Here is a 14,095-nt window from a genome sequence, read left to right on the forward strand (position 1 = left end):
ACCCTAAGCACACAGCCACGATATCAAAGGAGTGGCTTCAAGACAACTCTGTGAATGTGCTTGAGTGGCCCAGCCAGAGCCCAGACTTGAATCTGATTGAACATCTCTGGAGAGATCTGAAAATGGCTGTGCACCGACGCTTCCCATTCAACCTGATGGAGCTTGAGAGGTGCAGCAAAGAGGAATGGGCGAAACTACTCAAAGATAAGTATGCCAAGCTTGTGGCATCATATTCAAAAAGACTTGAGGCTGTAATTGCTGCCAAAGGTGCAGCAACCAAGTATTGAGCAAAGGCTGTGAATACTTATGTACATGTGATTTCTTAGTTTTTTATTTTTAATAAATGTGCAAAAAATCTAAGAAAAGACATTTTTTATGTTGTTATTATGGGGTATTGTGGTGGTCATTCAGAGTTGATCGCAGCCAGCAACTTTTTGCTGCTGCTGCGATTAACTAGTACACACCTATGGGGGAGTGTATTTTAGCTTAGCAGGGCTGCGATCACTTGTGCAGCCCTGCTAAGCTAAAAAAAATTTCAAGCAGAAGTAGACCAGCCCTGGACATACTTACCCTGTGCGGCGATCTCTGCGATGCTGGAGCCGGCTTTGACGTCAGACATCCGCCCTCCGTTCTGCTGGACACGCCTGCGTTTTCCTTACCACTCCCCGAAAACGGTCTCCAACGGTCAGGATCCGCCCAGGTACGCCTTCTTCTTGTCAATCTTCTCTGCGGTCGGCTCTGCGACCGCTTCCTTCATTAGACGCGACGTAACCTCGCGCACGTGCATTGCGGCTGCCGCGCATGCGCATTCCAGACCCATTCGCACTGCAGCGATAAACAACTACGTGCGAATGGGTTGGAATGACCCCCTGTGTGTAGAATTTTGAGGAAAATAATTATTTATTCCATTTTGGAATAAGGCTGTAACATAACAAAGTGTGGAAAAAGTGAAGCGCTGTGAATACTTTCCGGATGCACTGTATTTGCACATGCTTAATTCTTGAGAATGCACAGTATGAAAACTTTAAAAATGATTAAACTAGTTTGCAAAATCAGCCCTGATACTTTACAAATGTTGTTCCTTCTCTCCTTTAGTCGCTCCTCACTATTGATCATTTATTACTTCCATTCTGCCACTTCTACTCACTTGCATTTCTCACCCACAGGCAGTACTCTGCGCTGTGCACATTATCAGAAAGGTCCCTGAATTAGTGGAAATGTTCATCCCTGCCAGTGAGGAGCTACTGGGGGAGAAGAGGCATGGTAAGACTGGTGGGATTACTATTCACGGTGTATGTACATGTATCTAATGACTGAAGGATCATGGGATGAGGAGGTGTGGTGGTTGGAGGTGGACAATTTAGCTGTAAGGGAGCAGAGCGATAATTACATGCCTCGTCTTCTGCATATTTCACATGCATGGTGGGGTGTTTATTTTCAGGGGTGCTATATGGTGCGGTTCTCTTGGTCACCGAAATCTGCCAGCGACACTCTCCAGCAAGTAAACGTTTTCGCAAGGTGAGTTTATCTGTGATTTGGTTATGGCATATAAAGAGTTGTGCATGGTGTCCCTTCATAATTAAAATCCCAATATTAACAAGTGAAGTGGATAGTTTGGAAAAAAAAAAAAAATTCCCTAAGAAAATAAAATATAAGCTTTTGGACAAGTATTTTCAGTTCATTGTTAGTATCAATATTATGCATACATCTTCGATTCTATTGCATGGACTTCCATCTATTATTGCCTTTTGCCAAGCAGAGACAAAAAGCGGTTAATGCAGATGCTTGTTAGATGCTGGATTTGTATCATTGATGACTGAGTTATTATTAAACACTTTTGTCAGTTCTCTTGTTGTTCTCAGAGGTTGGTCAGTACAACTGATTACAGTAATTTGTGGTTACACCGTAATTATTTATTATTTATTACCAGTTATTTAGATTTGCAGAGAATATTTTGTCATTCTTATATTATCGTACAAATGAAAGCTACGCAGCAGTTCTTACAAAAGAGAGTCATGGAGAAGAGTGTGTTCCAAAAAGAATAACGTTTTTCTCCTAAATTGGGCCCTAGAGACACTGATGTACTATTTTGTGCAGTGGTCAAGAGATGGCTCTTTGGCTTGCTACCCACAAACTGTATTGCTATACACAGAGCAGGACTAGTGCAAGGAAATGCTGATGGCCTCAGTAGTATTTTCTATTCCTTGATATCCATGTTCACGCACCCTCAAGGTCTGAGCTGTGGGACACAGTGTCTGTTTTTGTTACAGAAAGACTACATAATTCCCAGATTGTGCAGCTGTTACGTGATGAGACTCGATGTGTAATCACCATATAACTTGTACAGTTTAAAATGGAAAGAGGGAGGGCGGCTTGGTCTAATCCTAAACAATTACAAATGCATAGGAGCTCTACTTGCCAAAGAAGGCCTAAAAGGTCTCAGCATAAGGAATATTGTTTGTGATTGAATTAACCTGTAGATTGTTTTATTAAATTGGGGTAGAAAGAAAAGTGGTCATTAGGATGCTGATTGGATAACATATGCTAGATACAAGAGCTGTCTGTGTTTTGTGTTGCATTCCCATTGTGTGGACAAATCTAGCTCACTAACCCCTGGAGCATATTGGGTCCTTCCCCTCCGAGGAAAACTCGGAGCTGCTCCGTTGTGTGTCTAATGATCCTGGGATGGAGTATGCCGCTTCTAACTGGCCCTCCTGCTAATCCGCCCATTCTGCAGCAATATTAAAGTGGTGATTGAAAATGTTATTTGCATCTGAGTCACACGCAGAAGCAGCCACTTTATTGTCTTTTGCCGAGGTCACGTGTGCGGTTTTACGAATTGCCTCGAGAAAAATGCATCCCTGGTGTACGTCTATAAATGTGCAAAGACTGAAACACCCAGTTGTAGCAGCATCTATAGACGATGCTTAACCATCCAGTGTGTAAAAATGCAAATGTCGGCCACACCATGGCAACTTACAGCAACCCTATGGCAGACGCATTTTCTCTGTCTGTGTTTGGCCTCCTCCATGAGCGGTAGAGCATCTTTCAGTGGCATGCCTTGACATTCTTTTTCCGCCTTTCTAGCCATCCCCCCAGTAATGCCCCATGCAGTGCCTATACAGTACTTCCTGCAGGTTACTGCGACTTTGTTGGCACATAATCAGGACGCATGCTTAATGTGACTTTTTTTGCATGATCACACATGCGCATTAGCTACAAAATCACTCTGAACATCGGCATTGAATACGACCCAGAATCTGGCCTCCTAGGTGTAATGCAGCTGAATACACACACTGGGGTATATTTACTAAGGTCCCGATTTTGACCGAGATGCCGTTTTTTCTTCAAAGTGTCATCTCGGTAATTTACTAAGCAAAAATCTCGGCAGTGATGAGGGCATTCGTAATATTTTTGAAGTCCTAGGAAAAAATCACGAATCAATACACCATCGGTCAAATACGCCTGCAATTTGCTAGAAATCGGTCATTTACTAAAAAGTGCAAAACACAAACACTGCCGACAATAGCCAAACACTGCCGTGCTGAAATACAAATCGTGAAAAAGTGCTAAAAAAACCCAGACCTGCTTTTTTATCCCGTGTTTGTATAGGCATGCACGGATCCATGAGATCCGTGCATGTTTTTCAGTGGGAAGGGGTGGGAAATGTTATAATTTTTTTTTTTTAAATTGCGTGGGGTCCCCCCTCCTTAACCAAACCAGCCTCGGGCTCTTTGAGCCGGCCCTGGTTGCAAAAATATGGGGAAAAAATTGACAGGGGTTCCCCCATATTTAAGCAACCAGCACCGGGCTCTGCGCCTGGTCCTGGTTCCAAAAATACGGGGGACAAAAAGCGTAGGGGTCCCCCGTATTTTTGAAACCAGCACCGGGCTCCACTAGCTGGACAGACAGTGCCTTGCGGCCGTGGCATCAAATATCCAACTAGTCACCCCCTTCAATCAAGGGGTCCCCCCCCCCCCCCCCAGCCACCCAAGGGCCAGGGGTGAAGCTCGAGGCTGTCCCCCCCATCCAAGGGGCTGCGGATGGGGGGCTGATAGCCTTTGTTCAAAGTAATGAATATTGTTTTTAGTAGCAGTACTACAAGTCCCAGCAAGCCTCCCCCGCAAGCTGGTACTTGGAGAACCACAAGTACCAGCATGCGGCGGAAAACCAGGCCCGCTGGTACCTGTAGTACTACTACTAAAAAAATACCCCAATAAAGACAATACACACACACCTTGAAAGTATAACTTTAATACATACATACACACCACCATATACACATACTTACCTTATGTTCACACGAGGGTCGGTCCTCTTCTCCAGTAGAATCCATGGTGTACCTGTTGAAAAAATCCAACTCACCAAATCCAGTGTAGAGGGCTCCTTGGTAAATCCTTTTGTAATCCACGTACTTGTAAAAATAAAAAAACGGGACACCCGACCACGAACTGAAAGGGGACCCATGTTTTCACATGGGACCCCTTTCCCCGAATGCCAGAAACCCCCTCTGACTGATGTCTAAGTGGGTTTCTTCAGCCAAACAGGGAGTGCCACGTTGTGGCACCCTCCTGATCGGCTGTGTGCTCCTGTACTGTATGACAGGCGGCACACGGCAGTGTTACAATGTAGCGCCTATGCGCTCCATTGTAACCAATGGTGGGAACTTTCAGGTCAGCGGTTGACCGAAAGTGACCTCACCGCTGACCTGAAAGTTCCCACCATTGGTTACAATGGAGCGCATAGGCGCTACATTGTAACACTGCCGTGTGCCGCCTGTCAGACAGTACAGGAGCACACAGCCAATCAGGAGGGTGCCAAACGTGGCGCTCCCTGATTGGCTGATGAAACCTTCTTGGACTTAAGTCAGAGGGGGTTCCAGGCATTCGGGGAAAGGGGACCCATGTGAAAACATGGGTCCCCTTTCAGTGCGAGGTCGGGTATCCGTTTTTTTATTTTTACAAGTACGTGGATTACAAAAGGATTTACCGAGGAGCCTAAAACACTGGATTATGTGAGTATAATTTTTTCAACAGGTACACCATGGATTCTACTGGAGAAGAGGACCGACCTGCGTGGGAACATAAGGTAAGTATGTGTATATGGAGGTGTGGATGGATGTATTAAAGTTATACTTTCAAGGTGTGTGTGTGTTGTCTTTATTGGGGTATTTTTTTAGTAGTAGTACTACAGGTACCAGCGGGCCCATTTTTCCGCCGCATGCTGGTACTTGTGGTTCTCCAAGTACCAGCTTGCGGGGGAGGCTTGCTGGGACTTGTAGTACTGCTACTAAAAACAATATCATTCACTTTGAACAAAGGCTATCAGCCCCCCATCCGCAGCCCATTGGATGGGGGGACAGCCTCTGGCTTCACCCCTGGCCCTTGGGTGGCTGGGGGGGGGGACCCCTTGATTGAAGGGGTCCCCACTCCCCCAGGGTACCCCGGCCAGGGGTGACTAGTTGGATATTTGATGCCACGGCCGCAAGGCACTGTATAAAAGTGACCCCCGGCTGTGGCATTATCTGTCCAGCTAGTGGAGCCCGGTGCTGGTTTCAAAAATACGGGGGACCCCTACGCTTTTTGTCCCCCGTATTTTTGGAACCAGGACCAGGCGCAGAGCCCGATGCTGGTTGTTTAAATATGGGGGAACCCCTGTCAATTTTTTCCCCATATTTCTGCATCCAGGATCGGCTCAAAGAGCCCGAGGCTGGTTTGGCTTAGGAGGGGGGACCCCACGCAATTTTTTTTTTACATTTAAAATTTTTTTTTTTTTTTTACAAGGTGCACAATGAAGCCCAGCATGGATCTCTCAGATCCGGCCGAGATTCATTGTATTAAAGTCGGCAGTGTTTTACAAGTCACTCACGTAAAACACTGTCAAAAAAAACGAATGACATCGACATCGGAAAACCCGAAAATGCAGAATACGGCAGCTTAGTAAATTAGTCGTAATCAATTCAAAAAGTTGCATATTTACACTTTCGATGTCATTCGTGATTGAACTTTGACCTCAAACGGGAAAATACGAATCTTAGTAAATTTACCCCACTGTGGTATATATTCATTGTACGGATGGCACCATTGACAACATGGGTGTTGCAGCGAGCATGAGCTGATTGGGCAATTCAGTTGTTAGGGATGGCTGCGATTTCCCTGGTTACTTGTGTGGCCACTAACATTGCAGGTTCTCCTTTGCCATCTATAAAGGAGCACAGGAAAAGCTGTAATGTTACTATACCATAATTCAGTTTTATTGGCAAGAATTGAATGGCTTCCAGAGAATGAGCTGTGCAGCGGCTGTGCTTATGTCCTTGCTTATGAAGTGGGTAACTAAATCCCTGAAATGACATGTGGGCAGAGCTGATGTTAGACCGGCTCCAGCTTAAAAATGAATGCCCTCAGTTTATTTCTTCTGTTATATTATAGAGTTGTATGGACTTCTGATTATCACAATAGCCTATTTTAGTCATTGTCTTTTTACTATTATTATTGGAAGTGTTTTAGTTAGCAGGTACGTTTCCATGGTGATATAGTATGGCAGACAAACTATGTACCATGCTGTGTTTAATTATTCTTCTCTTTGAAAACACAATTCCCAAGCCATCAACAACAGTACTCTGTTTTTAAGTCTGTAATACATGTATTATATGAATATACCCATGTAATTTGGGTTTAACAGTGCTGGTCAAAGATAGACTTCATGGCATATATTAGCTTTGATAATGTATTTGGTACAACTAGCTTTGGTATATTTTAATTTACATAATTATGCCCTTATTTATCGATGAGTGATAAATTGCACCAGCCAGTCAGCTCCTAACTGCCATGTTACAGACTGTGCTTGAAAAATGACAGGAGCGGATTAGCTGGTTCAATTTATCACTCACAGTGAAATTTATCACTCATTGATAAATAAGGGCATTAGATTGATATACATCTTTAGCATGATAAAATGAGCATAAATAAACAGATGTCTTATAACACTGACTATATTTGTGACTTTAAAATCTCAGTTGATTATTTATAATCTATCTGTAAAAGTATAGGGAACTCATTTATGGTGTATTTATTATTCTGGTCTCCAGATTCTCCCACTGCTTCTGCAGAAACTCAGACAGATCATGTCTGGTTACTCTCCAGAACACGCAGTGTCTGGTATCACTGATCCCTTTCTGCAGGTAATGTATCTCTTACCAAACGCCAGTGTGTAACAATTGTCTCCTAAACTGCTTTGCTTCTATCCTACACTTTACTAAATCTGTTTTTTCACTACTGCCTATTGCCTCTAATTTCCTATACATATCATGACATTGCTTTCTTTTGTAATTGTGCCTCATTGTAACATTCCATTCTTCCCCTCATCACTGACTCCTGTTCCATATTTGGCCGTGCATGTCTCCAGTAGGTCACTTCCGTTCCACCTGTCTACTACATTTGGCTTTGCTAAGTACACCATTTCTGTATTACTCCTGGATTGCATGTTTCTCATACATGTCACCAGTCCGCTGCCCCAGGTGATTGCGTTGTTTACTAGATTAGCTTGATATCCCATTTTCATTGTGCCCATCGCCTACTTTACTGATCACCATGTTCTAGAAACTGTTTGTTCAGTGGTGGTCATTCCGAGTTGATCGCTCGCTAGCTGTTTTTAGCAGCCGTGCAAACGCTAAGTCGCCGCCCTCTGGGAGTGTATTTTAGCTTAGCAGAAATGCGAACGAAAGGATCGCAGAGCGGCTACAAAGTTTTTTTGTGCAGTTTTAGAGTAGCGCAAAAGCTACTCAGCGCTTGCGATCACTTCAGTTCCTGTTTTGATGTCACACACACGCCCTGCGTTCGCCCAGCCACGCCAGCGTTTTTTCTGGCACGCCTGCGTTTTTTTCAACACTCCCTGAAAACGGTCAGTTGACACCCAGAAACGCCCACTTCATGTCAATTACTCTGCGGCCAGCAGTGCGACTGAAAAGCATCGCTAGACCCTGTGTGAAACTACATCATTCATTGTAATAGTACGTCGCGCGTGCGCATTGCACCGCATGCGCAGAAGTGACGATTTTTTTGCCTCATCACTGCACAGCAAAAGAATGCAGCTAGCGATCAACTCGGAATGACCACCATGATTCACAGGTCCGTCTTCATTTGCTTATTCACAGGTCCGTCTTCTTCGACTATTGAGAATTTTAGGGCAGCATGATGAAAGCGTCTGTGATGCAATGAGTGACTTGCTTGCTCAGGTAAGAACACAGGGTGCCTAGCACAGAACACAGAAGACTGTTGTACGGAAGATGTACACAACTTCTATTACAGAACATTGCATTGTCAACACTTCTTTAGTGGTCCCAACAAAATGACATACTAACACTTTGGGTCCCAGAATACCTACATACTGACATTTGAGACCCAGATAAAAAGGATGTCCCTCTGGAATGTACCAATTCAGTATGAAGTCTGATACTGCAGTAGTAATACAGTAACGCTTATTGTCTTTCTCTATCAGGTTTCTACTTGCACAGAAACACAGTCTAATGCTGGTAATGCTGTTTTGTATGAAACTGTTCTCACTATTGTGGAAACCAAATCAGCAAGTGGCCTACGGGTGAGTGGGCATAAGCTAAGCTTGTTTATATATAAACCCAAAAATATGTTGCCTAGTGTACAGTGGTTTGGAAATATGCTTAAACCTATTAAAAAAAAATATTTGGCTTAAATAACATTCACATGGTCCTGCCATTTCATAGATCATGTACTGTGCTTCATAGGCCTCACTCAGTGGCCCAAGTCTTGCGTAGGGCTCATATGCTGTTACAGGGCTGCCAGGGGACTCCAACACAGGTTTGGGAAAAGCAGTGGACTCACATGCAGGACCAAGGTTTGCAGCTTGCTCACACAGGCCAGGGGCTTGTAGAGGACTCATGAAGGCTTGGGACTTGTAGAGAACTCATGCAGGTCTGGGACTTGTAGAGGACTCATACAGGTCTGGGAGTTGTAGAGGACTCATGCAGGCTTGGGACTTGTAGAGGACTCATGTAGGCCTGTGGCTTGTAGAGAACTCGTGCAGGCATGGGACTTGTAGAGGACTCAAATACAGGCCTGTAGTTTGTAGAGGGCTCACACGCAGGCCTGTGGCTTGTGGAAGGCGCGTGCACAGGCCCGAGGTTTGCAGAGTGCTCACACACAGGCCTGGGGCTTTTAGAGGACTCACATGCAGGCCTGCAGCTTGTAGAGGATACACATGCAGGCCTGGTGCTTGTAGAGGACTCACATGCAGGCCTGGGGCTTGTAGAGGACTCAAGTGCAGGCCTGGGGCTTGTAGAGGACACACATGCAGGCCTGTGGCTTATAGAGGACTCACATGCAGGCCTGTGGCTTGTAGAGGACACATGCAGGCCTGGAGCATGTAGAGGACTCACGTGCAGGCCTGGGGCTTGTAGAGGACACACATGCAGGCCTGGAGCTTGTAGAGGACTCACGTGCAGGCCTGGGGCTTGTAGAGGACTCACATGCAGGCCTGGGGCTTGTAGAGGACTCACATGCAGGCCTGTGGCTTGTAGAGGACTCACATGCAGGCCTGGGGCTTGTAGAGGACTCACATGCAGGCCTGGGGCTTGTAGAGGACTCACATGCAGGTCTGGGGCTTGTAGAGGACTCACATGCAGGCCTGGGGCTTGTAGAGGACTCACATGCAGGCCTGGGGCTTGTAGAGGACACACATGCAGGCATGTGGCTTGTAGAGGACTCACATGCAGGCCTGGGGCTTGTAGAGGACTCACATGCAGGCCTGGGGCTTGTAGAGGACACACATGCAGGCCTGGGGCTTGTAGAGGACTCACATGCAGGCCAGTGGCTTGTAGAGGACTCACATGCAGGCCTGGGGCTTGTAGAGGACACACATGCAGGCCTGGGGCTTGTAGAGGACTCACATGCAGGCCTGTGGCTTGTAGAGGACTCAGATGCAGTCCTGGGGCTTGTAGAGGACTCACATGCAGGCCTGGGGCTTGTAGAGAACTCACATGCAGGTCTGGGGCTTGTAGAGGACTCACATGCAGGCCTGGGGCTTGTAGAGGACTCACATGCAGGCCTGGGGCTTGTAGAGGACACACATGCAGGCATGTGGCTTGTAGAGGACTCACATGCAGGCCTGGGGCTTGTAGAGGACTCACATGCAGGCCTGGGGCTTGTAGAGGACACACATGCAGGCCTGGGGCTTGTAGAGGACTCACATGCAGGCCTGGGGCTTGTAGAGGACTCACATGCAGGCCTGGGGCTTGTAGAGGACTCAAATGCAGGCCTGGGGCTTGTAGAGGACTCACATGCAGGTCTGGGGCTTGTAGAGGACACACATGCAGGCCTGGGGCTTGTAGAGGACACACATGCAGGCATGGGGCTTGTAGAGGACTCACATGCAGGCCTGGGGCTTGTAGAGGACTCACATGCAGGCCTGGGGCTTGTAGAGGACACACATGCAGGCCTGGGGCTTGTAGAGGACACACATGCAGGCCTGGGGCTTGTAGAGGACACACATGCAGGCCTGGAGCTTGTAGAGGACTCACGTGCAGGCCTGGGGCTTGTAGAGGACTCACATGCAGGCCTGGGGCTTGTAGAGGACTCACATGCAGGCCTGTGGCTTGTAGAGGACTCACATGCAGGCCTGGGGCTTGTAGAGGACTCACATGCAGGCCTGGGGCTTGTAGAGGACTCACATGCAGGTCTGGGGCTTGTAGAGGACACACATGCAGGCCTGGGGCTTGTAGAGGACACACATGCAGGCATGTGGCTTGTAGAGGACTCACATGCAGGCCTGGGGCTTGTAGAGGACTCACATGCAGGCCTGGGGCTTGTAGAGGACACACATGCAGGCCTGGGGCTTGTAGAGGACTCACATGCAGGCCAGTGGCTTGTAGAGGACTCACATGCAGGCCTGGGGCTTGTAGAGGACACACATGCAGGCCTGGGGCTTGTAGAGGACTCACATGCAGGCCTGGGGCTTGTAGAGGACTCAGATGCAGTCCTGGGGCTTGTAGAGGACTCACATGCAGGCCTGGGGCTTGTAGAGAACTCACATGCAGGTCTGGGGCTTGTAGAGGACTCACATGCAGGCCTGGGGCTTGTAGAGGACTCACATGCAGGCCTGGGGCTTGTAGAGGACACACATGCAGGCATGTGGCTTGTAGAGGACTCACATGCAGGCCTGGGGCTTGTAGAGGACTCACATGCAGGCCTGGGGCTTGTAGAGGACACACATGCAGGCCTGGGGCTTGTAGAGGACTCACATGCAGGCCTGTGGCTTGTAGAGGACTCACATGCAGGCCTGGGGCTTGTAGAGGACTCAAATGCAGGCCTGGGGCTTGTAGAGGACTCAAATGCAGGCCTGGGGCTTGTAGAGGACTCACATGCAGGTCTGGGGCTTGTAGAGGACACACATGCAGGCCTGGGGCTTGTAGAGGACACACATGCAGGCATGGGGCTTGTAGAGGACTCACATGCAGGCCTGGGGCTTGTAGAGGACTCACATGCAGGCCTGGGGCTTGTAGAGGACACACATGCAAGCCTGTGGCTGGTAGAGGACTCACATGCAGGCGTGGGGCTTGTAGAGGACACACATGCAGGCCTGTGGCTTGTAGTTGTCAAGAAAAAGGAGGGGTGCGCTATCAATAGCGAGCTGGTATGGGGATGGTAAGTCCCCTGGAAAAATTTGGAAATCAAGATAAGGAAAAGCTATTTCACTTATCCTGATATTCATCATTACCACTGGCTTTTCTGACACTCTGGTGTACACCATTTGGGACATTCACTCAGCAGCATCCACCCTTCCGGATTCATTCCTCCATGCCAAAGAGGATAACCGACTCAGCTATACAACAGGTGGACATTATCTGCTTTCAGGATCACTGGTAAATACCTCATATCTGCAAAATTATCGGCTTTATACAAAAATAACCGATTAGTGATGGACATCTCCAGTGACCTTAGTCCCCTTGAGTGTTACTAACAGCCAAATGTGGACATACAATTAATTCAGGCACCCTGTGGCATATATTATCGAATATTTTATTCATTTATTACATATTAATCTTTTTATGTGTCTATACATGTGAAATAAATGTGGTATTTTATTCATTAAGCCTTTTGGAAAATAGATTGTTTATTTTTATTTTTTTATGCATGATCTGCCAGCGCTGGTAGCTTTTCCTTATCCTGTGGCTTGTAGTTGACTCATGTGCAGGCCTGAAGTTTGCAGAGTGCTCATGTGCAGGCAGGCCTGGGAATTGTAGAGGACTTACGTGTAGCCCAAGGGCTAGTGCTTGTAGAGTACTAACATGTAAGCCTACTATTTCAGGCTAGGGGCTTGTGCTTGTAGAGGACTCACGCGCATGCCTGGGGCTTGTAGAGGACTCACATGCAGGCCTGGGGCTTGTAGAGGACTCACATGCAGGCCTGGGGCTTGTAGAGGACTCAAATGCAGGCCTGGGGCTTGTAGAGGACTCTCACATGCAGGCCTGGGGTTTGTAGAGGACACACATGCAGGCCTGGGGCTTGTAGAGGACACACATGCAGGCCTGGGGCTTGTAGAGGACTCACATGCAGGCTTGGGGCTTGTAGAGGACTCACATGCAGGCCTGGGGCTTGTAGAGGACTCGCATGCAGGCCTGGGGCTTGTAGAGGACACACATGCAGGGCTGTGGCTGGTAGAGGACTCACATGCAGGCGTGGGGCTTGTAGAGGACACACACGCAGGCCTGTGGCTTGTAGTTGACTCATGTGCAGGCCCGAAGTTTGCAGAGTGCTCATGTGCAGGCAGGCCTGGGAATTTTAGAGGATTTATGTGTAGCCCAAGGGCTAGTGCTTGTAGAGTACTAACATGCAGGCCTACTATTTCAGGCTAGGGGCTTGTGCTTGTAGAGGACTCACGCGCATGCCTGGGGCTTGTAGAGGACTCACTCGCAGGCTTGCAGCTTGCAGGGGACTCATGTCCAGTTTTATGTTTGCAATAAAGTCTGCAGTTAAATACAAATCAATAGTTAGAGTTTTTGCACCAGCTTGCCATACATTAAATGTGCTTGCTGGTTCATAAGTGTTCACTCTGTCTTTATGTCTCAGGTTCTTGCTGTTAACATCCTTGGACGTTTTCTACTAAGTAATGACAAGAACATTAGGTACGTCTTTCTTGTCGTCTTCATTATTTTGTCTCTAGAAGTCTCTCAAGTCACATGCACTCTTTACACCTACTGTAGCTGTATTTTGTGTGACAACGATGCTTGATGATTGTATCCGTCTGTTAGGAGTTTTGTCTTCTTGTTTAAAGCTGGGTACACACTGGGCGACTTTTTGAACGATATTGCAGATTCCGACATTTCTGAACGACCTTTTTGTCAAATCGTCCAGTGTGTACGCACTATATTATCAACGATCTGCACTCCAGCGGGTCGTTAACAAGGTCTTCTGTCATCTGTACATGCAGGTCAATTTCAGCTATGTCATTAATGACAAGGTGCATATCGTCAAGTGTGTACGCTACAAACGACATGTTAAATTAGGCTGAAAACCCAACAATTTGGTAATATCGGACGACTCCTGTGTATCGTTGATCATTTGTAAAAATCGCTCAGTCTGTACGCACTATGGGGGTCATTCTGAGTTGATCGCTCGCTAGCAGTTTTTAGCAGCCGTGCAAATGCTATGCTGCTGCCCACTGGGAGTGTATTTTAGCTTAGCAGAAGTGCAAACGTTTTTATCGCAGAGCGCCTGCAAAAAATTTTTGTATAGTTTCAAAGTAGCTCAAAACCTACTCAGTGCTTGCGATCACTTCAGACTATTCAGTTCCGGATTTGACGTCACACACCCGCCCAGCGTTTGCCCAGCCACGCCTGCGTTTTCCCTGGCACGCCTGTGTTTTTCCGAACACTCCCTGAAAACGGTCAGTTGCCACCCAGAAACGCCCACTTCATGTCAATCACTCTGTGGCAACCAGTGCGACTGAAATGCATCGCTAGACCCTGTGCAAAACTGCATCATTTGTTGTGCCCGTACGTCGTGCGTGCGCATTGCACCGCATACGCATGCACAGAACTGACGTTTTTTAGCCTGATCGCTGCGAA

At 47.2% G+C, this 14,095-nt stretch overlaps 1 protein-coding gene across 6 annotated transcripts in view; it reads left to right on the forward strand.

Annotated features, from left to right (window-relative positions):
- The window catches only part of AP1G2 (adaptor related protein complex 1 subunit gamma 2), a 154,970-nt gene that overhangs the window by 81,594 nt on the left and 59,281 nt on the right, over positions 1-14,095 (forward strand). For all 6 annotated transcript variants that reach the window (XM_063913592.1, XM_063913591.1, XM_063913590.1 and 3 more), the window contains 6 exons: positions 1,167-1,263; positions 1,442-1,518; positions 7,088-7,180; positions 8,153-8,233; positions 8,497-8,595; positions 13,098-13,153. In XM_063913592.1, the coding sequence (XP_063769662.1) occupies positions 1,167-1,263; positions 1,442-1,518; positions 7,088-7,180; positions 8,153-8,233; positions 8,497-8,595; positions 13,098-13,153 (503 nt within the window). The remainder of the gene's footprint in view (positions 1-1,166; positions 1,264-1,441; positions 1,519-7,087; positions 7,181-8,152; positions 8,234-8,496; positions 8,596-13,097; positions 13,154-14,095) is intronic.

This window comes from Pseudophryne corroboree, chromosome 1 (genome assembly GCF_028390025.1).
Source record: "Pseudophryne corroboree isolate aPseCor3 chromosome 1, aPseCor3.hap2, whole genome shotgun sequence".
Lineage (NCBI taxonomy): Eukaryota > Metazoa > Chordata > Amphibia > Anura > Myobatrachidae > Pseudophryne > Pseudophryne corroboree.